General features: G+C 39.1%; 1 protein-coding gene across 3 annotated transcripts in view; it reads left to right on the forward strand.

Moving 5' to 3' along the window:
• The window catches only part of TEX15 (testis expressed 15, meiosis and synapsis associated), a 54,601-nt gene that overhangs the window by 20,761 nt on the left and 8,935 nt on the right, over positions 1 to 24,905 (forward strand). For 2 of the 3 annotated variants that reach the window (XM_006125375.5, XM_006125376.5), the window contains exon 7: positions 5,178 to 13,099. In XM_006125375.5, the coding sequence (XP_006125437.3) occupies positions 5,178 to 13,099 (7,922 nt within the window). Of the gene's footprint in view, positions 1 to 5,177; positions 13,100 to 15,943; positions 16,009 to 24,905 lie in introns of all 3 variants that reach the window. The other variant, XM_006125373.5, reaches the window with a different exon arrangement.

Raw genomic sequence — 24,905 nt, forward strand, 5'->3', positions numbered from 1 at the left:
AATAGGGATTTCACAATCTCTAGCTGTTTATGGAAAATAGGTGATATCTGAATAATTTGATATCTTTTTATGAGATGATAAATTTGGTGTTAATAGGAATAGTGTTGATATAATTATACTTGACATCTGTAAGGCATTTGTCTTGAGACCACATATTTTGATTGGAAAACTAGATAGAAAGATGTAAATCGTACCTGGCACACATTAGATGGATTAAAACTGGCTAACGGATTGGCCACAAAATGTAATTGTAAATGGGGAATTCATCATGAAATGGGCAAGTTTCTTGTGGGGCCCTACAGTGATTGGGTTTTGATCTTATGCTGTATTAACATTTTTACCAGTGATCTAGCAAAAAACATAAAATCATCACTGATAAGTTTGTAGATGACCCAAAAATTGTCGGAAGGGTTAATAATGAAGAGTATAGGTCATTGACACAGAGCAATCTGGATCACTTGAGAACTGGGTGCAAGCAAACAATATGCATTTTAAGAAGGCCAAATGTCAGTGTATACACCTGGGAAGAAAGGATGTTGGCTGTACTTGCATGCTGAGGGACTCTGTCCTGGGAAGCAGGGACTCTGGAAAAAATGTGTAGGTTGTGTGGATAATCAGCTGAGCATGAGCTCCCAGTAGCCAAGAGCTAAGGGGATCCTGGGAACAGAGGAAACTTGAGCAGGAGCGAAGAGGTTATATTATCTCTGTATTTGACTACTTCTGGAATACAGTGTGTAGTGCTAGATGCTGATAAAATGGAGACTTTTCAGACTGTTCAGAGAAGAGCCACAATAAAGGTAAAAGGATTAAAAAACGTGCCATATAGTGTTGGCTAAAGAGCTCAATCTATCTAGCTTATCAAAGAGAAAGTTACGGGGTGACTTGGTTATAGTGTACATAGCTGACTGGGAACAAACATTTAACAATGGGCTGTTAGGACTAGTGGAGAAAGCTGTAACTTGATCTGGTGGCTGGAAGTGGAACTAGATACATTTAGGCTATAAATAAGGTATATACAGTTTTAACTGGGAGTAATTAGAATAACAGAACCATAGGGTTAGAGAGGGAGCACAAGTATCATCTAGTCTAACCCAACATGTAGGATTTGTTGGGTCTAAACCATCCAAGATGGCTGGCTATCCACCCTCCTTTTGAAAACCTCCAGTGAAGGAGCTGCCACAATTTCGCTAGGCAGTTTGTTCCATTGTCCTCCTGTTCTTACGGTTTGGAAGTTTTTCCTGAGATTCAAGATACATCTGATGTATCTCTTTTGCCCATTGCCTCTTGTCCTGCCCTCTGTGGCAAAAGAGAACAACTGCAGCTGACATTCACATTAGCATGAACCCAGCCCCACTGGTTTAGATCAATAACAGACCATTGTTTGTTTATTAACAAAAGAATATAGCATTTTAAATAAGTTCAAGTATAAGATGAAGTTTAAAAGGGGTTACAAGCAAATTAGAATGAAAATATGCATCTAAAAGTCTAAAACGTACTTTGTCAAGTTTTGGTTCAAGGCTTTGTTTACAATGGCCTTTCTTATGCACCGTTTCCCAGCAAGATAGTGGTTGACCCTCCCCTTGGTCAGGATCTCTCACAGAGGCCCAAAGATGCTTTGTCATCTTAGTTAAGAAAATGTGGGGTTCTCTGCCCCTTTCTTTTTTATGCAGCATAGTTGCAGCCATGTCAGTCCCATGATATTAGAAAGACTTAGGTGCCTGAGCTAGTAGCTTTTAATGAACCAACTTCTGTTGGTGAGAGAGACATGATTTTGAGCCACAGAGTTCTTCTTCAGGTCTGGAAAAGGTACTCCACTCTGCTGGGAAAGGTGTACTCGACCTTGAATAAGCCCCTAGAATATGTGCTACTTATTTATGTTAAACAATCTGTTCCACCTTGCATTTCGCTGTGATGTTCAGATTACCTTTCCCACACCCAAAGGCAGAGCTCTGTGTGGCTCGGAAGCTTGTCTCTGATACACCTTACTCATCTTGAGTGTTTTGTTTTTGTTTTTAGTCCATTGAATCTTTTAAATGGGTTCTCTGAATGTTACCCCTCAAAGTAAAGTCTGTTCAAACTGAGGAAGGCAACACAGTGTCTTGTGATCAAGGAAGCACCGTGCTCTTTCGTTTGTGTTAGCTGAAATGCAAATTGTTCTGTTTCCTGCCATCTCATCCCCTTGCAGTCTGGATGAGCCTATTTATGTTTTACATGTTAACTGAGATAAACATGTTTAGGATAGGCCTGTTTTAACAACTTTTGCCCGATCAGGGGAGTCTGGTTTTGAACATGTGCTAATGATATCATATAGAGAGATTTCAGAACTGTGTCTATATTGTTGCTACATACATTTCACCATGATATTAACTAGGAAGTAATTTTTCAAAAGATACCTCACAAGGCATATTTTGTACGCAGATTATTACAGTAATGTGTAGGATGTTCATACAGGGGTGCTTTGGGCCACAATGGCTCTAAAGTTGGTTGAGAGATTATACTCAGAGTAATTATCAGTAGCTTACTGTCAAACTGACAAGGTTATCTAGTGGGGGCGTGCAGGGTTCTGCCTTGCATCTGATACTACTCAATAGTTTTATTATTGACTTGGATTGTAGAGAGGAGATTGTGTTTATACAGTTTGTGGATGACACTAAAGTGGGAGAGGTTGCAAGTACATTGGAGGTGTGAAAAAGCACCCCTGGACCTTGCTGGATCCCGCACTCTCAGGCGGATGGCTTGCCTCAGAGGCTCACAGCAGCCCTCAGTTTATACGCTTTCCCTAGGGCACCAGCTTGCCATTTGTTGAGCCACTCTCATCATTGGCCGATGTAGGGAAAAGAGGGATGACCAAACTCCATAGTCTCTGCTGCCCCTTCAAATGGTATGGGCAGGACAGACCCTTTTACCAAAACTAGTCCTCTCCGGTGCTGAAATGGGGAATTGGTGGTGGGGGACCTTAGATCCGCCCTCTACAATGGGTTCCAGCTCATGGACCCTGCGACATCAGCTGCCTGTAATGTGTCCAATATCAGCTGCATGGCAGCTACAATCCCCTGGGCCACTTCCCCACAGTCCTTCCTAGCACCTTCCTTAATTCAGACTCTTCCCCTGGTACCTGCTTGTGCTTTTTTCTCCCAAGCCTTCCAGAGCACTTTCTCTCTTCAGTTTCTTGCATGCAGTGAGCTAGCAGAAGAGAAGCCCTTTTTATCCAGTCTCATCTGGTTCTTCCATTGGAGACACATGGCAGGGGAAGGAGAGGGGCCCTTGCTCCTCCCCTCCCCAGTAGCCTCTTCCAAGCACTCTCTTGAGTGCCACAGCCTGGAGGGAGCCTCCCTGCCTGCATTTATTTATTGCATTTATGATGGAAAAAACAAATGCACAAATATAAAATGGTGATTAACTGGTTAGGCAGCAGTACTGCTGAAAGGATCTAGGAGTTATCATAGATCACCAGTTGAATGAGAGCCAAAAATGGGATGCAGTTGCAAAATGGGTTAATATTCTGGATGTTGTTGGAATATGTCTGGGAAAGCACTACAGTAGTGGTAGGGGTCTGGCCAGAGCAGACATTGTCCTTTCTGGTGTATAAACATGCTCTTTCCCTTCATCCTTGCAGCCTAGAAAGAACAGTGTTGTCTTTGGGTTTTTTTTGTTTGTTTTTGTTTTTCTTGTTTGTTCTTACTTGCTCTGTAAAAATACTTCCAGGGGCACATCCTTTGTAATCTCTGTAACCTGCTGATTCAGAAAGTATGTAATGTTGAAAAGTGCTGATCTAACTGAAAATCCTGTAAACAGTAAATGGGGGCAGGTATAATAATATTCATCCCCTGCCTATTAATTGTCAGTGTATAGGAGTTAACATTACTAAGTAAGGATTAGGGGGAAGTAGTGATAGACATGTGAGTTAACATACTAAAATGGATACAGGAGTGTAACTGGTGCCAGATCATTGCTCACCCGAAACATTGTGTTGAGGGTCCAAGGTGGAATGAGTATCTGCAATAAAGAGGTCTGTTTAGTCCATCCCTCCTGGGTCAGCCTGTTTCTTCTCCAACAGATGTATTAACAAATATATAAGATATGGGAGGTAATTGTCCTGTTCTGCGAAGCACTGGTGTCAGTTTTGGGTGCTGCACTTTAAGAAAGATGTGACAAATGGTGGAAAGTCCAGAAGAGAGCAAGAAAAATGATAACATTTAGAAAACCTGACCTATGAGCAGAGGTTAAAAAACAGGGCATGCTTTATCTTGAAAAAAAGGTGGCTGAGGAGGGGACCTAAGAGGCCTTCAGGTACGTTAAGGACCATTATAAAGAGTACTGTGATCAATTGTTCTCCACATCCACTGAGGGTAGGACAAAAAGTAATGGGCTTAATCTGCAGCATGGGAGAGTTAGGTGAAACATTAGGAAACTTCTCACTCTCCTGGTAATTAAGTTCTGAAGAAGGTTTCCAAGAAAGTTCTATCTCCACCATTGGAAATTTTAAAGAACAGCTTAGACAAACACTTGTTAGAAATGATATCAGGTATATTTGGTTCTGCCTCAGTACAAATGGCTTGACTGAAAATTTTCTCAAGATCTCTTCCAGGTCTACATTTCTATGATTTTATGTTGGGAAGGGGGTTGGGGGACTCTTCTCATGTATGATTGGCAGAACAGAAGAAAGCACAAAGGGGCTTGTTTTAAATGTTACAAGTGGGTGATGGAAACTAGTATCACCAACAGAGGAGAGGTCTTGGTGGATACACTGACAGCAGATGAAAGAGAAGTAAGATGGGGATGGGCCAGGAAGGGAAGACAGGTAAATTGTGTTTGATGCACTGGAAAAGAAGGCACCAATGGAAGGATGTAAAGAAAGTGTTGATATGATCAAAGCTAGGAACAAAGAAAATGATCTTTGCATAGCGGAATAAAAGCAAAACTTTTATGAAGGCCAAAGGAAAGAATGTTGCAGTAATAAAGATGTAAGTTGACAAGGGCCTGGATGAGAAAATGCATGCCTTTATGTAAGTGTTAAAAAACCTTCCTCTTCATTGGACAACTATTTTGAATTCTCCTGTGATTCAGGCAGAACATGAAAAAAGTTTTTTCACTTTTTTAAAAGTTAGAAATGGGTCAAATTTTTCTTGCAGCCTTAATTCTGAAATATTGTCACTTTTCTCTTCTTGATTCCACAGGAAGACGAGGCTCATGGAAAAACTGCACAGTAGCCAAAAGGATTGGTAAAGGCGCTCAGGCTACAATAATCTATGAGCATTTCAGGAAACCTGTAAATGTACATGCTTTCAGACCTGAGGAAAGCTCTTCTTGCAGTGAAGTAAATTCAGAGGAAAATACTTCTGGCCCCAAAGTTCGTTCTTCCTGCGAAAATACACAGAACAGGAATGGTTTGGTAGCTGAAGCCCACGATATCCAAGTGGAACATAACATACCAGGAAGGTGGGATTCATCACAAGTACAAGAAAATGAACTGAGTCTGTCACTTGTGGCTGGTGTAGATGCCAATGGAAGCATCAACAGTGACCAGATGGTGAATCTAAAATGCATTGACACTGCTGCCAACAGTAGTAGTGGCTCAAGTACTGTAATTACTTCAAGACTCATTATGGATCCAAGACTGAAGAAAAGAGAAGGAAACCCAGAAAAAGAAAACTCTGAAGCAGTTTTTCATAGGAATTCAATGTCTGAGAATGGGCTGGAATATCTCAACTCAGAAATGAAAATATCAGCCACTTTAAATTTAGATCTGCCTGAAGAACCTCCTCTGCTTAATGACCCAAAACAAGATCCACTTGGACAGAGACATGCAGGACAAGAATTATGGAAAGAGGCAGTTTTAATAAAAGAGTTTATGTCAACATTAAAGACAAACAAAGAACACTCCATGGAAGACAAGCAAGTGGCTGGTAGCATAACAAAACTCCATAAAGGAATAATGGAGCCATTCCCATTGCAAGATGTTCACACACAACCTGCTTCAAAAATCTTTATTGAAGAAAAGCATGTCACAGCAAATGAGAACCTTATCTGTGAGAGAAAAGACTTAAAAATGCACCAGATTCAGGTAGTAGAACAACCAAGGAAATGTTCATCTTTGCCATTTGGGGATACAAAACCTGAGACAGACTCGCAGGAGAGTTTGTCAATGAAAGACAAAGCAAACCACTGCTACACAGAAAAAGATTCCAGTCTTCCTAAGAATAACACAAAGCATTTACCTGTTCACGGTAGCAAAAAGAACTTGAGTTTCACTAAAAACTCAGGGCATAATGAGTCTCCTCCTGATCAAAAGTGCCAATCTGTCTCAATGGGAAAGCCAGTTTCATCAGTGCTATCTGCTAACTTTGCCTGCAACACACTCTCTGAACCTGTGCCTGACAGCATTATAGATTCAGGCAGTTGTCTGAATTCCAGATCTCAAAAGTGTTCTGATCACCATATGCCATCAATGGTAGGAAATATTTTCTCTTTTTTCTCTGAAGATTGTGAGAAGAAAAATTCTAAGAAAGTACCTGCAGAGGACCCCCCAAAAAGAAAAAAACAAAGGTCACACTTATCTCTGTCGCATGCATGGAAGCAGGGAAAAATGTCAGTAGGTCAGAAAAAAACTAATGCAGATAAAAAATCGAAGATTTTCAGTCAAGTGGGCAATGGCCTTAACTCACTTAAGAAACATGATAAAGGACAGGATTCAGCACCACAGAATTATTCTAAACAGGATAAGTATGCTTCAGGGAAAGGAGGGCAGAAATTTCAGGAATCACGATCAATTCATTTAGTATCACTTCAGGATAATCAGACACATACTACTGAACAGTGTTTGCATGATGATAAAGGCATGAACATGGGCATTCAACATCCAGAAAGTATTAAATCTCAGGAAGGCAAGACAGACGAATATACTGGGAAAATGCATACCCAGTTACAAGAAAAGAATTATACTTCTGAAATAGGAAACCGTTCAACAGATTCTAACATAGCGGGTGCTGAAAATACTTTGACCTCAAACAGCGAATATAAAGTCAATAATGAGAGTTTTAATACACAGGATCATACTTTAGACAGTGATGTCCCTGGAAAAATGCATTTTTCTGGACATGCTATGAGAAAACAGTATGTGAAAGTGGAAGAAGACAGGTGTGCCTGTCATGCTACTTGTGAATCTGTTGCTAGTGATCAAATCATTCGTGAAGAAAACGCTTACCAGAGTAAACTTCAAGATACTATGCTTTCAGAAAAATGCACTGTGGGTGAAAACCTTATAATGGCCCATAAATTAACATGTTCAACAAATGGAAGTACAAACAAAAATTGCATAGATAAAAAAGAAGATGCTACAAAAGAAGTCAAAGCCAGTTCTTTCATCAAAGACACAATGAATGACCAGATATATTTATCTCATGCTGTCTGCAGAACAGACAATGTATTGACAGATTACTGCAATACAGAATCCCTGTGTTTCCTTGGAGAAAATGAGCCAGTGTCGTTAGACAAACATTTCTGTGGGGATAGCAAAGAGTGTGGAGCTTCTGAAGCTGCATCTTTAGATAAGGAGACGAGTCGGATCTGTAATCTGGAAAAGAGGACTGACATAAATGTTCATGATTTCAACCAAATGCACACATGCAGACTTGAAAAGGAATTTATCAATGTACCAGGAGACTGGATGAAAGTTTGTGAAATTCCTCCTATTCTGGATTTTGAAAGATCAGCTGCTGGTTTAAACTTAACTTTTGAAGAAGGATGTGCATTAACAGAAGCCTGTTTGATGGAAACAGATGTTTCCAAGGAAAAGGGAATTATTCCAGATAACAAAATAGTCTCAGAAGAGCTGTCTGCCACAGCAGAGTTTTGTAGACCTTCAGCACTGCCAGAGACTCATGCATGGGAAGAGCAGAATGCTGTTATGCTAATCACCACCATATCCATACCTTCTGGAAATGTGGAACACAAAGAAAGAGGATGTTTCCAACCTGAGGAAACATATGCTTCTGAGAAAAACTCATCTTGCCTTGAAAATAGTGTGCGGGAAATATTTAAACAGACAATAGAGGAAAAATGTGAGGATATTTTTCTCCAGGACTTGGAATTTGAAAGTGAGATTGAAATTCAACCAGAACAGCCTGAGGAATCTCTCTCAGCACCACAAAATCCACATAGTCATGAAGATGAATCTGGTGAGGAGGTTGACTCACTGTATCAGTACTTGACTGATCGTATAGACTGGGAAAGTTTGTTTGGCAACACTAACCGGAAGATATCAGGGAGGAATGAAGATCACTTTCCACTGGGGGAAAAATCTTGCACAAAGGAAGATAAAACAGCATCTTTAAGTACAACTGCGTGGCCTGATTTACAGATTACAGTAACCAATATATTTAAATCAGGATTCAGCTGCCCAATCATTGACACAGCGAGAGAGATGTGCACATGTGCAATTGAACCTGCAGGACCAGAAATCAATATGGAATTGTCAGGAGAGCAAAGAAGTGAAGAAAATATGCAGAATTTGGATCTTACAAATAAAATGGAAACATGCCTAACTATCTATGTTCATAACACAGATCCTCATATGCCTGAAAAAGAGAACAGTACTTTTACTGCACCTATTACCGTTTCCAATGTATTGAATAAAAGAAGTAGCTTTTACTGTGCACAACCAAAAGATACTAGTAAGGAAAGTAACAGTAGAAAAGGTGTGCGATCAAAAGTTAAGAGAAAACATCCACGTAATGCATCTCTAACAAATCAAATGAAGCCTCAGAAATCTTCAACATGTTCATCTATATATAGAAATTCAAAATGTTGTGGTAAAAAGAGAGAACGCTGCTCATCTGCGATGTTTTCTTCATTATTTGAGGGACGGATTAAAACACTTGCACAGTCTGAAAAACACATTAAAAATGTTCTAAATACTCTTTGTAATGAAGCATCCTTATGCAAAAGTAGGCGTCTATCCAAAAAAATAGATGGTGCTCTGTTTCACTTACGGAAAGCTCAGAGGAGAGTTCTCAAATCTCTAAAAATCGTAACTAAAGTTGGAGAAAAAAGACAAAAGGGTCCTTTACCAAAACGTTATGAAATAATATGCAATGACTTATGGGAAAGCTGTGATCTTGAAGGTCATAATTTCTTGACATCTGGGAAGTATTCTTTTGCTCACTTTTCTCAGAAAAGAAAGTCTAACATACAGGAAAATAAACGGGCTGTGGAGTTTAAGGAAGCAAGTGACACTGTTACATATATGCCAGTAAAGAAAAGGTTTAAAAATAAAGGGAAGAAAACGAGAAAAATAGTTTCAAAGAATGACCTGCCAGTGAGATCTACTATGAGCTGTGCACCTGTTGTGTTGAACGATATTGTAAGTCAGATACATCATTGCAAATCTGACTTAACTGTGGCTTCTTCGGTAACTTGTAGTCAGTTTTCAGCTGCCACATGCAAGGAATATATGGATTTTCAGAATAACAATGTGAGAGATTCAAGAAGAATAACGGAACTTCAAACAGTCTCTGACAACTCTGTAGGTTTAGACACCATTGGACTAGAAGATATGGAACTAACTACTAAGAAACACAACGTTTTTGTAAACATTTCATCTAAAATTCATATTCAAGGGACTGCTGGAAAATGTGGCAGGGTAGTACAAGATATAAGACAAGACCACATCTTTGAAGCAAATACATCTGCAAACAAAAATATCTCAGAAACTTTGAGCTTGCCTCTCAGAAGGGATGATTATGTTGAATTTTGTATGGACAAAAGAAAGGATGGAGCTTGTAAGAGTAATGTAAAGATAGACACTGTCATACATACGTCACAATTAAAAGCAGCTGCAGAACACTGTTTAAATGCAAACACCGACAAGCAAGATGTTTCCACACTGTCTGCCACTCACAAAAGGCTGGAAGGTATTCTTTCTTCTGAAAAAGAGAATATGTTTTCTGCTAGTAGTGGAGATATTTCCACAAATCAGAGTATTAATATTGGAAATTGTTCTTCAGGCTCAATGAAGCAGATGCCTGCAACAGAAGGAAAACATGAGACCAACATATCTCAAGTTCCATTAGACAACCAAATTATTAGTGCTAAAGCTGCATCTTTGAAAATGAGCTCAAACATTTTATCTGAGAGAATTTTAGAGATCCAGTCTTTTGAAACACCCACACTACCTCTCCGTGGACAGCTTCAAGATAGAAGGAGTGACAGAGAAGAAACTTCAAATTCAGAAATGGGTCGTCAGAGTAATTACGGAAAAGTAGCTGAAAAGGAGACACATGTTACCGAGACTATGAAATTGGAACCATTGGCAAAATGTTTATATAAGAGAGAAAATAACAGAGAGAAAGAGAACTATTTAAAAAATGTATCGTCTGTGTCCCTATTATGCAATGCTCTGGCCCCCTTTTCAAATCAATATATTCCACAAGAAGTTAGACAGAAAACATTTCTAAAACGAAAGGAAACAGGACCAGTGGAAAGTAAAGCAAAAACACCTGTAAATCTGTACCTGGCAAAAGATGTACCCGGGAGATCCTCTGCTATGGTAGTTTTGGAACAAAAGTGCATAACACAAAAAGAAGGTCACTTTAGGTGTAATAAGGAATACAGCTGCATTCAGAATTCTTCAAACAACAGAAGGGCTCTCACTCCACCTATCTTAAGGAAACCCATGGATAAGAAATTTGCCCAAAGTAATAAAGATTGGAAAGAAAGCACTAACAAAGATTGCCAGATTAACTCAGAGCTGAAATCAGGAATTGTAGTTGAACAAGATATTCAAAGAATTACGAAGACTTGCGGTGGCTCACCAAGCAGAACGCATCAGAACTTTACAGCCCATGTCACTAAGCTGAATGTAAATCATCTCGCAGGTGATCCTCTGAACAAATATGAGGGCATCAATGGTAAAAACAAGCATAGAGAAGTGGGGATGGAACTGAAATCTCTTGCTTTTATAACTGAAATATCAAAGATTTTACAAAAAGCAGATGAAACATCATCTCTGAAAATATTACAGGAACAGATTACAGTTTGTGACACCCTTCTTCCTTCATTTATTAAGGCTTTTGAGGAAAAGCAAGGGTGCTCATATAAACACATCTTGATTTCCCGAGAGTTACTGGTTGAAAGAAAGCAATGGACTAACTGTAAATCTAAGTTAAAGTCAGATGCTGTAGATTCGCTGGTGGAACTGCAAATAATAATGGAAACAATTAAATTCATTGAAAACAAAAAGTGCTTTCTGGAAAGGGAGCCAACTTTCCGAAGTTTGCTTTGGTATGACAGTTCACTCTATGGGGAACTGTTTGGGAGGCCATCAGGGTATCAACAACAATCTAATTTCTATCCAGCTTTCCAAAGAAGGCTGAAGTACAATGTTTTTCGTGAGCTACAGAGCTACCGTAGACAGTTATTAGAGCTCTTTGAAAAAACAAAGTGGCAAAAAAAATCGTACTATGCATTCTTGAAATTCAGGCGAGAGCTTGATGAGTGTGAAGCTGTGATACAACGTAACTCTGATTGCTTAGATTTTTTTCTCTCTGTGCCTTTTACTTGTGGTGTTAACTTTGGAGATACTTTAGAAGATTTGGAAACTGTAAGGAAAAGTGCCGTGGAACTGATAAATACGTATAGGAACCTTCCAGATGTTCACTCCTATGCAGAAAAAGAGGACCATCTGTGGATTATAATGGAAATTATCGCTACAAAGATAAGCTTTATAAAGACCTGTGAATCAATTAATATGAAAGCATCACTCTTTGGCCTTGAGCATATATTTTTTGATGCTGCCAGAAGTCTTGTTTGGAAAGACAGAAGTGTGGTGTTAAATACAGTCTCTCCCAATGAGAAAAAACAGCTTCTGAACACAATAAACCAAGATGCCCTCTCCAGGTTGTATGAGGTTTATGAATATGTGGCTGAAGAGTTTAGAACTGAAAAATCTAACAATATTCCTAAGAAGACAAATGATGCAGAAAAGTCAAAATATTGTGAAAATGAAGGCAAACACGGAGATGAAAACGCTGACTGCCTCAGCCTCAATGTTTTGCTTTCACATCCTGATATTTGCTGTGTTGGAGAAATATTAGATGAAGCTCAGTTTGCCGACCTCAAAAAGTTAGAGCAGCTAATGTTCAGATGTACTGAACATTTAGAAACCTTAAAAATGTATTTTCAGATTTTGCAGGAGGAGGACATTGATAAAATCTTAATCACACAGCAAAATGTGCTAGGCACAATGAAAAATGATGGCATTAATGCTGTAATTTTAAAGCCTGAAGCTGTTGAGACTTACATTGAAGTACTAATGATGTATGAAACAATTCACTTTCTTAAAAATTCAATAGCAAAAAAAGTAGATGAACAAAGATTTCGAAGCTTATTGTGGTTTGATTTATCACTTCTTCCTGAGTTGGTACATTGCCAAGAGAAAATGTCTTCCTTTTCATTTCTGAAAGATAATTCAATGGACAACCTTCGTAAAACTATTGAGTCTGCCATCTCTGAGCTTAAGAGTGAGCTGGATGTTATTTACAACTATGCAGACACCATCAACTGCTCTTACGCACTTCACCTTTTGACCAGAGAACTTACAGAACTTTCGGAAATAAGAACATTCATACAAAATTCGAAGCCTTCTATCTTCACATATGTTGAGTGTGTACCTTATACAATATCTGTTAACTATGGGAGCACAGTGGCTGAATTAGACTACAACTACCAGCAGTTTTCTTTGTTGCTTGAAAATTTAATGTTGGCTGCCAGGAAGGATTTAGGGAAAATGGCTCATATTATGAAAATAATGAAAACCATTGAGCATATGAAGTTTGCTTGTGCCAAAAAAGGTAAATCAGTCCTCTCTCTTCTGATATATCAAATGCTAAATAACTGGAGAAAAACCTGCCAGATGAAAAGAAAGGGAAACATGAAAATGCATCTGACTAAAACTAAAAAAAGAGTCTGTGAAACTCAAGCTTCGGTGTCTGTCATCAAAAGTAGCGCTGAGCCTCAGAAAAAAAGATCTAGTTTTGTGTCCTCACATAAAGACACTCCCGAGCATACAGAAAGCTCTCCTTCCAGCTGCAAGAAACAAAAGGTAAGACAATTTTTTAATACGTCTTCAAAATGCTTTTTTGTTAAAGGAGAATTGTAGTGCTAGTTATGTACATGAGCTAAAAGCAGATGTGTCAATCAGATTGTGCTTTGTGGAGATGAATGATTCCAAGCTTGAATTTAGAGCAAAAAAGAAAACTCTCTCATATATATTATTACCAGGGCATAAACTGGTCAGAAAGAAGTGACAGTCCTGTCATTGACCAATGAGGAAATGTCATTAGTTTGTAACAGAGTATTAGAGCTAAAACATCTCAAATGCCATTTTTCTTTCAGCCTTAAAATAAATTTTTTATAGTAGATGAGAGAGTTAATTTAAAAAAACTGGAATTTGCTGCTTGTAGAATGCTCTATCAGCATCAGATAGCTGAGGACTTTTTCACAGCACAGCGTGCAATATGATGAACCCTTGTCTTGGCAAAGCCAAAAATTCAAAAACGAGGGCACAAACACCCGAGATTTATTTCCAGCCTCAGATGCAAACAAACCTCACTCCTAGTATACCTCAAAAGTCTGCATTCCTAGTACTGCTGGAAGTGGGGATGATCAGCTAAGCTCCTTGGTTGCCATTTATAGAATGTTCTTTTTTGTCTGGAAGGCGAAGTAAGTTGTGTTTTTCAGTGTGGCACTGTAAAGCATGTTTTCAAATCCTTCAGTCATTCTTACAACATTTTCAAATGTTATTCTCTTAATTTTAATGGTATCCAACTAATGTTTTTGTGTGTCATAAGTACTTTTTAATATTTTCAGTGTTCATATTTCTCTTGTATTAATATTTGTGTAAAATCTGAATGTGAACAATACATAACTGTATTTCTGTACTACCTTATTTCTGTAAACCTCTAGATTCCTATTAAAATACTTAAAATCAGATCTTTAAAAAGATGTTGTGATCTCATCTCTAAACCCCAAAGAGAGTTGAAAACAGGAAGTATGCAGCACCATTGTTATACTGTAGGGATCTGGCTCTGCCCTCAACCTCTTACACTTGATCTCCACCTTTAATAGATAGTAGCTATATCTTGTATTTGCTGCTCAGCTACTACTTCATTCTTAATTAATGGGCTGTGTGTGTGTTGTGAAATTGGAAAACAATCAATTTTTGCTGGAAACTGCAATTTTTAGCCCCCTTCTTTATTCTTAGCCCCAGAAATTCTGCCTCCAGTAGTGGTCAGAGATGGTGGTTCATCTTCTAGCATGGCAGTTTGTATTTGTTGGTGGTGCAGTAGAGATCTCAGTTTATATTCCAGCGCCTTACCTTTTACTCTGCTGGAGAGTCACTGAGCATTGAGGCCCGTGGGACTTCTCCAGTTCTGAATCTCTCTAGTCATCTTCCTCAGCCTTCTGTCCATCCCCACAGTACCAAGTCATGTCCAGGAGCTATTGTGTTTAGCTTTTTAGGAGCTTCATAAGGTGAGCAATGCCCTGGTGCTGCCAACCAGCTGATCCTTACGCTGCCAGGGCACAGGGCTTTTGAGTTAGACTGGCAAGTCTGGGCCTTGTTGCAGCTTCCTGCAGGGAAAGTCTGCTGTGGAATGATTCAAACAGCAGTAATATGATTTTTCCAGGAAGGAGAACCCTAAACAGCCTGCTATGCAGTAAGACTCCAGAGATGCAAGATCTGAATGGCGATTTCTGGGTGAAATGAAACTGTTATATAGATACAAGGAAATTTCACAGATGATGGAGAACTAGACAGTGAACCTAAAAAGCCAGTGCAATAGTAGTTCCAGAGGTGCAAGGCACTGTTGAATGGGACTTCTTCTCTAAGTTCCTATAGATCGTAAGAGAAAAGACACTGGAGGCAGAAATTTGAAAACTCAAGTTTTGATCATTCTAAACTAGTAAGTGTCTTGTTTGCCTAATGGTATAGTCCTTACTTTGAGTGTGAGAACTCTGGGATTCAGAATCTGATAAATCCTTGTGGCAGTGTGTAAAATGCACTGCAGAATTGGGCATCTATTCCCAGATCACATGCTGATGTCCCATCTATGGGTAAGTACAAAGAACATTATGAAACCTAATTTAGACCTGTGCATACACACTCTGGAAGCAAACCTCATGTTGTAGGCAGCATGCCTGAAGATGAGATGAGATGAGATAATCCTCATGTAGAAAAATGAAAGCATCAGCGGTGCTCTGGACTTGTCCAAAATATCAGCAGGACAGCACTGCCCAGCGCGATGTCTGGGCCTACTCATGGGAATTGCAATATTGGATCAGACCAGTGGTTCATCAAGGTCAGTATCTCTCTCTGACAGTGACTGGCACTGGCTGTTTCACAGGGAGGTGTCTTTCCACCATAGTTCTTGTGAATCTCTCATTATACAGTAAGGGCACGTCTACACAGCAGGGCTAAAGCCAAAATAAGCTATGCAACCTGAGCTGCCGCTATTGTGTAGCTGAAGTCAAAATAGCTTATTTCGCTTTTGGTGCTGTCTACACAGCAGGAAGTCTGAGTTAGAGCACTCTTTCGCCGACTTCCCTTACTCCTTGTAAAATGAGGGTTACGGGAGTCAGAGTAAGAAGTTCCCCAGCTCAACATTATTTCCACGTTATGTCAAAATAATGGCTTGCTGTGTAGACACGGACTATGTTATTTCGGAATAATATCAGTTATTCTGAAATAACGCTGCAGTATAGACATAGCCTAACTGTAACTCCCAAAATGCCTGGATCTCAAGGGCAGTGCTTTACTGTGATTGTAATAAAAAGATAGGATGTTATTCAAACAAAGATATGTGTGTACATTTTGAAAATATCTAACAGGAATAATGTGCACAAAATAATGATTAAAAGTATAAGAATTTCACTTATTTTCTCTTAGGTTGGTGTTCTGATGGCAGCAGTCTCAAAAAATGGAGATGAAAATGAAACATGCAATCACATAAGGTATATTTAGGATTTAAAATAGTAAAAACACTTGTGCAGAACATCTCAAGATCTGTAGAATAATGACAGGGAAAAGACTGATACCTTTCCCCTTTACTTTGACACAGTACTACTCAACTTGTAGCATTAGAGAGCCATTTAATTCTTGAGGCATTCTTGTAGAGTCCATGAGCAACTCTCACACTCAACCTATTCTCAGACATAACGGGTGGACTTCCAATCACAGTAGCACTCTTTGCCCTTCCTAGCACATCTGAAACTGGAGAGGAAGCATTAAGTGATGTATCAGAGTTGATGGGAACATTTCAGCCACCAGGAGAACAGTAATAGAGAAGCTTATTGTGTCAAATGAATATATCATGTTACCATGATGTGACATTCTGGCATTGCTTAGTGATGTTTCTTTGGTCATTTTCCATTGCCGTAGATGACACACATTTATCGTGCAATGTTAGCTTTTCAAGATTGTTTCTATGCGAAGGTCTCAGGTGTTAGAGTTGTATGATAAAAGGAAGTTCCCAAAACAGCACTGTAGACTTCTTCCCTCATTTTTCTCTATTGTTGTTTAAGGAGCCTTCACAATGCAATCTGCTAAATCATTTGATGCAGGATGATAAGCAGTTTACTTAATGTGTGGGGGAAAATTTCTTTTGAGGAAAGAATTCTTCAGCAATTGAAGACCATTGTCTAAAGTAGTCTCTTTGGCTGAACCATGTGAGCATAGATAGCCCACAGTACCTCAACAATCTTGGCAGCAGAAGTGATTGCCATATGTACTACTTTATTCCAGGTGACCAAAGCATTCGCTACAGCTAAGTTAATTTGGTATTCTTCTCTGCAATATCAATGTCATCTTTGCCAAATAATCCATTTCCCAGAATGACAAGCAGTGTTTTATGGCATATTTAGGTGAACACTAAGTAAAGTTAGCACATGTATTAGTTTTTTGTTCACTGCCTTCATTTCTATAGAGGTTCTTATCCAACAAACTCATTACCATACTCGCTGATTGCTTTCCAGTCATATAGTGAGCCATGTGACCAACATGTAATAGTTTGTGAGCATTAACTTCTGCAAGTTAATGATAGAAAGGAAAGGGAGGTGTCTTTTGATTCATAAAAATTTACAGAATCATAATTTCAATAGTATCACATCTCTGTGGAGTGACATGTGAGAGTCAGTCTCCCCAACCCTGCTCCCATCTCCAAGGACTTTACATTTGATGAATCTTTTGTTAATATCATGTCAATGGAAATGGGTTGAGTTGGGTATCATTCAAAAGCCCTTCTCCCATGAACACAATGGTATCCAACAAGACAAACCTAGAATGATTATGTAGAGATACATTCAAGAAAATGTTTAAAAATCAACTTTTACAAAAATTATACTTTGACGTGTCTGTGTTAAACATGCAGCCCTCCCAAAGTTTAAACTGTGGTCCTCATCTGATGATACCACCTTACCAGTTAATGCTTGAGATACAATATCCTGATTAATTTTGTTAATGTTACAGGTTGCTATGAATGGAAAGAATATTCCTAGTTGATTCGCCAAAATTGGCAAAAGATACGTGGTTCAGTAGTATTGTCAGGTCTGTTTATTATGCCAAAAGGTTGTAATTAGGTGCTAGTTAAGAATCATAGAATACTAGGACTGGAAGAGACCTCGAGAGGTCATCGAGTCCAGTCCCCTGCCCTCATGGCAGGACCAAATTCTGTCTAGACCATCCCTGCTATCGTGTCCCCCCTCAATCTTCTCTTTTCTAAACTAAACAAACCCAATTCCTTCAGTCTTCCCTCATAGATCATGTTCTCTAGACCTTTAATCATTCTCATTGCTCTTCTCTGGACCCTCTCCAATTTCTCCACATCTTTCTTGAAATGTGGTGCCCAGAACTGAACACAATACTCCAAATGAGGCCTAACCAGCGCAGAGTAGAGCGGAAGAATGACTTCTCGTGTCTTGCTCACAACACACCTGTTAATGCATCCCAGAATCATGTTTGCTTTCTTTGCAACAGCTTCATAGTGCTGATTCATATTCAACTTGTGGTCCACTATAACCCCTAGATCTCTTTCTGCCGTACTCCTTCCCAGACCGTCGCTTCCCATTCTGTATGTATGAAATTGATTGTTCCTTCCTAAGTGGAGCACTTTGCATTTGTCTTTATTAAACTTCATCCTATTTACCTCAGACCATTTCTCCAATTTGTCCAGGTCATTTTGAATTAAGACCCTATCCTCCAGATTAGTCGCAACCCCTCCCAGCATGGTATCATCTGCAAACTTAATAAGCGTACTTTCTATACCAATATCTAAATCATTGATGAAGATATTGAACAGAGCCTGTCCCAAAACAGGACCCTGCAGAACCCCACTTCTTATGCCTTTCCAGCAGGATTGTGAACCATTCATAACTACTCTCAGAGTACGGTTATCCAGCCAGTTATGCACCTACCTTATAGTAACCCCATCTAGGTTGTATTTACCTAGTTTATTGATAAGATCATGCGGGACCGTATCAAACGCCTTACTAAAGTCTAGGTATACCACATCCACCGCTTCTCCCTTATCCACAAGACTCGTTATCGTATTAAAGAAAGTTATCAGATTGGTTTGACATGATTTGTTCTTTACAAATCCATGCTGGCTGTTCCTTATCACCTTGCCACTTTCCAAGTGTTTACAGATTATTTCCTTAATTACTTGGTCCATTATCTTCCCTGGCACAGAAGTTAAACTAACTGGTCTGTAGTTTCCTGAGTTGTTCTTATTTCCCTTTTTATAGATGGGCACTATATTTGCCCTTTTCCAGTCCTCTGGAATTTCTCCTATCTCCCACGATTTTCCAAAGATGATAGCTAGAGGCTCAGATACCTCCTCTATCAGCTCCTTGAGTATTTCAGGATGCATTTCATTAGGCACTGGTGACTTGCAGGCATCTAACTTTTCTAGGTGATTTTTAACTTGTTCTTTTTTTATTTTACCTTCTAAAACTACCCCCCTTCCCACTAGCATTCACTATGTTACACTTTCCTACAGACTCCTCAGTGAAGACCGAAACAAAGAAGTCATTGAGCATCTCTGCCATTTCCAAGTTTCCTGTTACTGTTTCTACCTCCTCACTGACCAGTGGAGTGGGCCTACTCTCTCTTTGGTCTTCCTCTTGCTTCTAATGTATTTATAAAACATATTCTTGTTTCCCTTTATTCCCATAGCTAGTTCGAGCTCATTATATGTGCCTTTGCCTTTCTAATCTTGCCCCTGCATTCCTGTGCTGTTTGCCTATATTAATCCTTTGTAATTTGTTCTACTTTCCATTTTTTATATGACTCCTTTTTTATTTTTAGATCATGCAAGATCTCATGGTTAAGCCAAGGTGGTCTTTTGCCATATTTTCTATCTTTCCGACACATCGGAATAGCTTGCTTTTGGGCCCTTAACAATGTTCCTTTGAAAAACTGCCAACTCTCCTCAGTTGTTTTTCCCCTAAGTCTCAATTCCCATGGGACCTTACCTATCAGCTCTCTGAGTTTACCAAAATCCGCCTTCCTGAAATCCATTGTCTCTATTTTGCTGTTTTTCCTTCTACCCTTCCTTAGAATTGTGAACTCTATGATTTCATGATCACTTTCACCTAAGCTGCCTTCCACTTTCAAATTCTCAACCAGTTCCTCCCTATTTGTTAGAATCAAATCTAGAACAGCTTCCCCCCGGTAGCTTTTTCAGCCTTCTGAAATAAAAAGTTGTCTCCAGTGCAGTCCAAGAACTTATTGGATAGTCTGTGCCCCGCTGTGTTATTTTCCCTATATATATCTGGATAGTTGAAGTTCCCCATCACCACCAAATCTTGGGCTTTGGATGATTTTGTTAGTTGTTTAAAAAAAGCCTCATCCACTTCTTCCACCTGGGTAGGTGGCCTATAGTAGACTCCTAGCATGACATCACCTCTGTTTTTAATCCCTTTTAGCCTAACCCAGAGACTCTCAACACTTCCGTCTCCTATGTCCATCTCCACCTCACTCCAAGTGTGTTCAGTTTTAATGTATAAGGCAACATCTCCTCCCTTTTTCTGTCTATCCTTCTTAAACAAGCTGTACCCTTCTGTACAAACATTCCAATCATGTGTATTATCCCACCAAGTTTCTGTTATGCCAACAATGTCATAATTGTACTTATTTATTAGCACTTCCAGTTCTTCCTGCTTATTTCCCATACTTCTCACATTTGTATATAGGCATCTAAGATACTGATTTGACCTTGCCTCCAAGTTTTGCCCTGACCCTCCTTTCTCTCTGCCATTGTAGCCCATGCTCCCTCCCATTTCCGACCCAGGTCTCCATGTTCTCCACTTACCTGTGGGCTTTGCTCACCTGTCCCCGTCGAACCTAGTTTAAAGCCCTCCTCACTAGGTTAGCCATTCTGTGTCTAAATAGGGTCATAGTATTCAGACAGCAATTACTGGAATCTTCTATAAATTGTATGCACATAGTTACATAACCTACATTACATAACATGATTAATTACTATCCCCAAGTAGTTTCTTATAAAATCCTTTCCTGGGGAGGAAATACCACAGCCTCTCTCTGTGGCCGCATTTAATTTTAGAAAAGGGACATACACAAAAATGAGAAAGTTAGCTAAACAGAAATTAAAAGGTACAATGCCAAAAGTGAAATCCCTGCAAATTGCATGGAAACTTTTAAAAGACACGTAATTGAGGCTCAAGTTAAATGTATACCCCAAATTAAAAAACATAGCAAGAGAACCAAAAAAATGCCAATGTAGCTAAATAATAAGCAATGAGACACAAAAAGGCATCCTTTAAAAAGTGGAAGTTAAATCTTATTGAAAATAGAGAAGAGCATAAACTCTGGCAAGTAAAGTGTAAAAATAATAATTAGAAAGGCAAAAAAGAATGTGAAGAATAGCTAGCCAAATACTCAAAAAATAATAGCAAATGTTTTAAACACATAACAAGTAGAAAGATTGCTAAAGAACCATTGGGGCCACTGGACAATTGGGATGCTAAAGGAGCATTCAGGAATGATAAGGCCATTATGAAGAAACAAAATTAATTCTTTGCATTGGTCTTCACAGCTGAGGATGTGGAGGAAATGCCTAAATGAGAGCTATTCTTTTTAGTTAACAAATCTGAGAAACTATCCCAGATTGCTGGGTCAGTAGAGGAGGTTTTGGAATAAATTGATAAACTAAACAGTAATAAGTTACCAGGACCAGATGGTATTCATCCAAGAGTTCTGAAGGAACTCCGATGTGAAACTGCACAACTGCTAACTGTGGTATGTAACCCATCATTTAAATCCAGTTCTGTACCAGATGACTGGAGGATAGCTAATGTAACACCATTTTTTAAATAGAGCTCCATTAGGTAATCCTGACAATTATAGACCAGTAAGCCTAACTTCACTACTGGGCAAATTGGTTGAAACCATAGTAAAGAACAGAATTATCAGACATAGCTGAACATGATTTTGGGGGAGGAGTCAACATGTTTTTTTGTTAAGGGAAAACATGCCTGACCAATCTACTAGAATTCTTTGAGAGGCTCAGCAAGCATGTGGACAAAGGGAGTCCAGTGAATACAGTGTACTTAGATTTTCAGAAAGCATTTGACAAGATCCCTCACCAAAGCAAGCAAAGTAAGTGGTCATGGGATAAGAGGGCCAGTTCTCTCATGGCTTGGTAATTACTTAAAAGATACGCAAGAAAAGGTAGGAATAACTGGTCAGTTTTCAGAATGGAGAGACGTACATGATGATGTCCCCTAGGGTCCATACTGGGACCAGTCCTATTCAACATATTCATAAATGATCTGAAAAAAGAGATAAACAGTCATCTGCAAATTTTGCCACCTGATACAAAATCATTCAAGAACAACAAGAAGTCCTGTGGCACCTTATAGACTAACAGATTTATTGGAGCATAAGCTTTTGTGGGGAAAGACCCACTTCATTCAAGATAGTTAAATCCAAAGCAGACTGCAAAGAGTTACACAGGGATTTCACAAAACTGAGTGATTAGACAAGAAAATACCTAGACTTTAGGAAAACATTTGATACAGTTTTGCATGACCTTCTCATTAATAAACTATAGAAATGCAATCTAGATAGAGCTACTATAAGGTGGGTGCATAGCTGTTTGGATAACTGTCCTTGGAGGGTAGTTTTCAATGATTCACGGTCATGCTGGAAGAGTGTAACAAGCGGGGTTTGGCAGGTATCAGTTTTGGGACCACTTCTGTTCAATATCCTCATCAATGATTTATGACAGAGAGCATGCTTATAAACTGGGAGGGGTTGCAAGTGCTTTGGAAGATAGGATTATAATTCAAAATGATCTGGACAAACTGGAGAAATGGTCTGAGTTAAATAGGATGAAAATCAACAAGGACAAATGCAAAGTACGCCACTTAGGGAGGAACAATGAGTTTCAAACATTCAATATGAGAAATGACTGTCTAGGAAGGAGTAATGCAGAAAAGGATTTAGGTGTTATAGTGGACCACAGGCTAAATCTGAATCAAGAGTGTGTCCAGTTTTGGGCACCACATTTCATTAAAGATGTGGACAAATTGGAGAAGGTTCAAAGAAGAACAATCAAAATTATTAAAGGTCCAGAAAATATGACTTATGAGGGAAGACTGAAAGAATTGTGTTTGTTTAGTCTCGAAAAGAGAAGACTGAGAGGGGACATGATAGAAGCTTTCAAGTACCTAAAAGGCTGTTACAAGGAGGAGGGGGAAAAATTACTCTTCTTAACCTCTGATGACAGGACAAGAAGCAATGGGCTTAAATTGCAGCAAGGGAGGTTTAGGATGGACATGAGGAAAACTTCTTTACTGTCAGGATGGTTAAACACTGAAATAAACTGCCTAGGGCAACTGTCGAATCTCCATCATTGGAGATTTTTAAAAGTAGGTTAGACAAACACCTGTCAGGTATGGTCTAGATGGTGCTTGGTCTTTGCCATCAGTGCAGGAGACTGGACTTTATGACCTCTCAAGATTCCTTCCAGTTCTATGATGCCATGAATATGACAGATTGAATTCATTGTTAATAAATGCAATGTAATGCACATTGAAAAACACAGTCCCAACTACACATGTAAAATGATGGGTCTTAAATTGGCCGTTACCACTCAAAAAAGAGATCATGGTCTCATTGTGGATAGTTCTCTGGAAACATCCACTCAGTGTGGAGAGGCAGTCAAAAAAGCTAACAGAATGGTGATACTCATTAAGAAAGGGATAGATAATAGGATAAAATATGACATTGCCTCTATAGAAATCTGTGGTATACTGCATGCAGATATGATTGTCCCATCTCAAAAAAAGATGTATTGGAATTGGAAAAGGTTTAGAAAACGGCCACAAAAATAATTAGGGGTATATGGAATGGCTTCCATATGAGAAATGATTAACAGGATGGAGAATCTTCAGGATGGAAAAGAGAAGATGAGAGGGGTTATGCTAGAGATGATGGAGGTGGAAAAGGAAAATAAGGAAGTGTTATTTACTCCTCATAGCATAAGATCTAGGAGTCACCAAATGAAATCAATAGGCAGCAGGTTTAAAACAAAAGGAAGTAGTTCTTCACACTGCATAGCCAACCTGTGGAACTCCTTGCCAGAGGATGTTGTAAATACCAAGTCTATAACAGAGTCAAAAAAGAATTAGATAAATTCATGGAGGATAGTTCCATCAAGCTATTAGCTGTGATGGGCAGGGATAGTGTCCTTAGCCTCTGTTTGCTAGAAGTTGGGAATGGGTAACAGGGGATGGACCATTTGATGATTATTTGTTCTGTTCATTCCCTGTGGAGCACGTGTTATTAACCACTGTCAAAAGACAGGGTAGTGGGCAGTTGGATCTTTGGTCTGACCCAATAGCACTGTTCTTCTGATCAACAGTGAGATGAAAGGTATTGGCTAGTAGCTGAATCTTAGGAAAATACTCTGTGGAGGACTTGTTTAAACTCAGTGCTCTGTGGTACCTTACTTGCTATAAAAAGTGCACCCATTAACTGAATTTAGCAAGATGGGAAAGGAAGTACAGTGAGGATCAGCAAAAAGTTAAAGATGTAGGAATAAAGTGTCAGCAGTGGGCAAGACTCACCACCTACTAGGTCTCAAACCATTCAGTTCAAGAACCACCTCCTGAGGTCTCTTCCAACCCTAATCAGCTCTGAACCTAACCTTCTATATTTCTAAAAACACCTGCTTCTTCTGCAATAAACAGAAAGCCTGAAGACAATTATTAAGCATAGTTTGAATACACAAAGCAGGAAAGAAACAATGCAGCAGTAATTCTTAGCAAGAATGTTGCACAGAAAGAGTGTATATACCCAAAATACACCCACACAACACTGTGTATCACATCAAGTACTGCACCATGTATAATGTGTGGTATTAAAAGGTAAAAGCAACAGAAACAAATACTGATTTTACAAGTGCAATGCAGCTGGAGTTGATAAATTCCCTCGCGGAGGCTCTAATGAATGCTAGTGTGGTGGTGATAGCCAATGAGAAGCTAAGTACAGAGAAGTACAGGTTTTGAATGGGACTGACGAGGAAAAATGCTTAGCAGAAAGACTCTCTACCGCTCTTATTGAAGATGAACTATGAGATATGGACCTCGTTTTTAGCAACACTATCTACAGAAATTAATCACAGCACCTGTGCTTAAACTGCAAAAGCCATAGTGCTATGAAAAGTGGAAATAAATGCTGATCTCAACAGTAATATGAAGACTCTGTGTGTGCAACTGCTACATTTTGATGAAAGAGCATTTTTCTTATACCATGTGGGAGTTTCAGGGAATCTATAGCTGATATCCAGAGTGACCAGCTGTGCCAATATTAGTGACTTCATCTTATC

The sequence above is a fragment of the Pelodiscus sinensis genome, chromosome 4, assembly GCF_052426305.1.
Source record: "Pelodiscus sinensis isolate ZL-2025 chromosome 4, ASM5242630v1, whole genome shotgun sequence".
Classification (NCBI taxonomy): Eukaryota; Metazoa; Chordata; order Testudines; family Trionychidae; genus Pelodiscus; species Pelodiscus sinensis.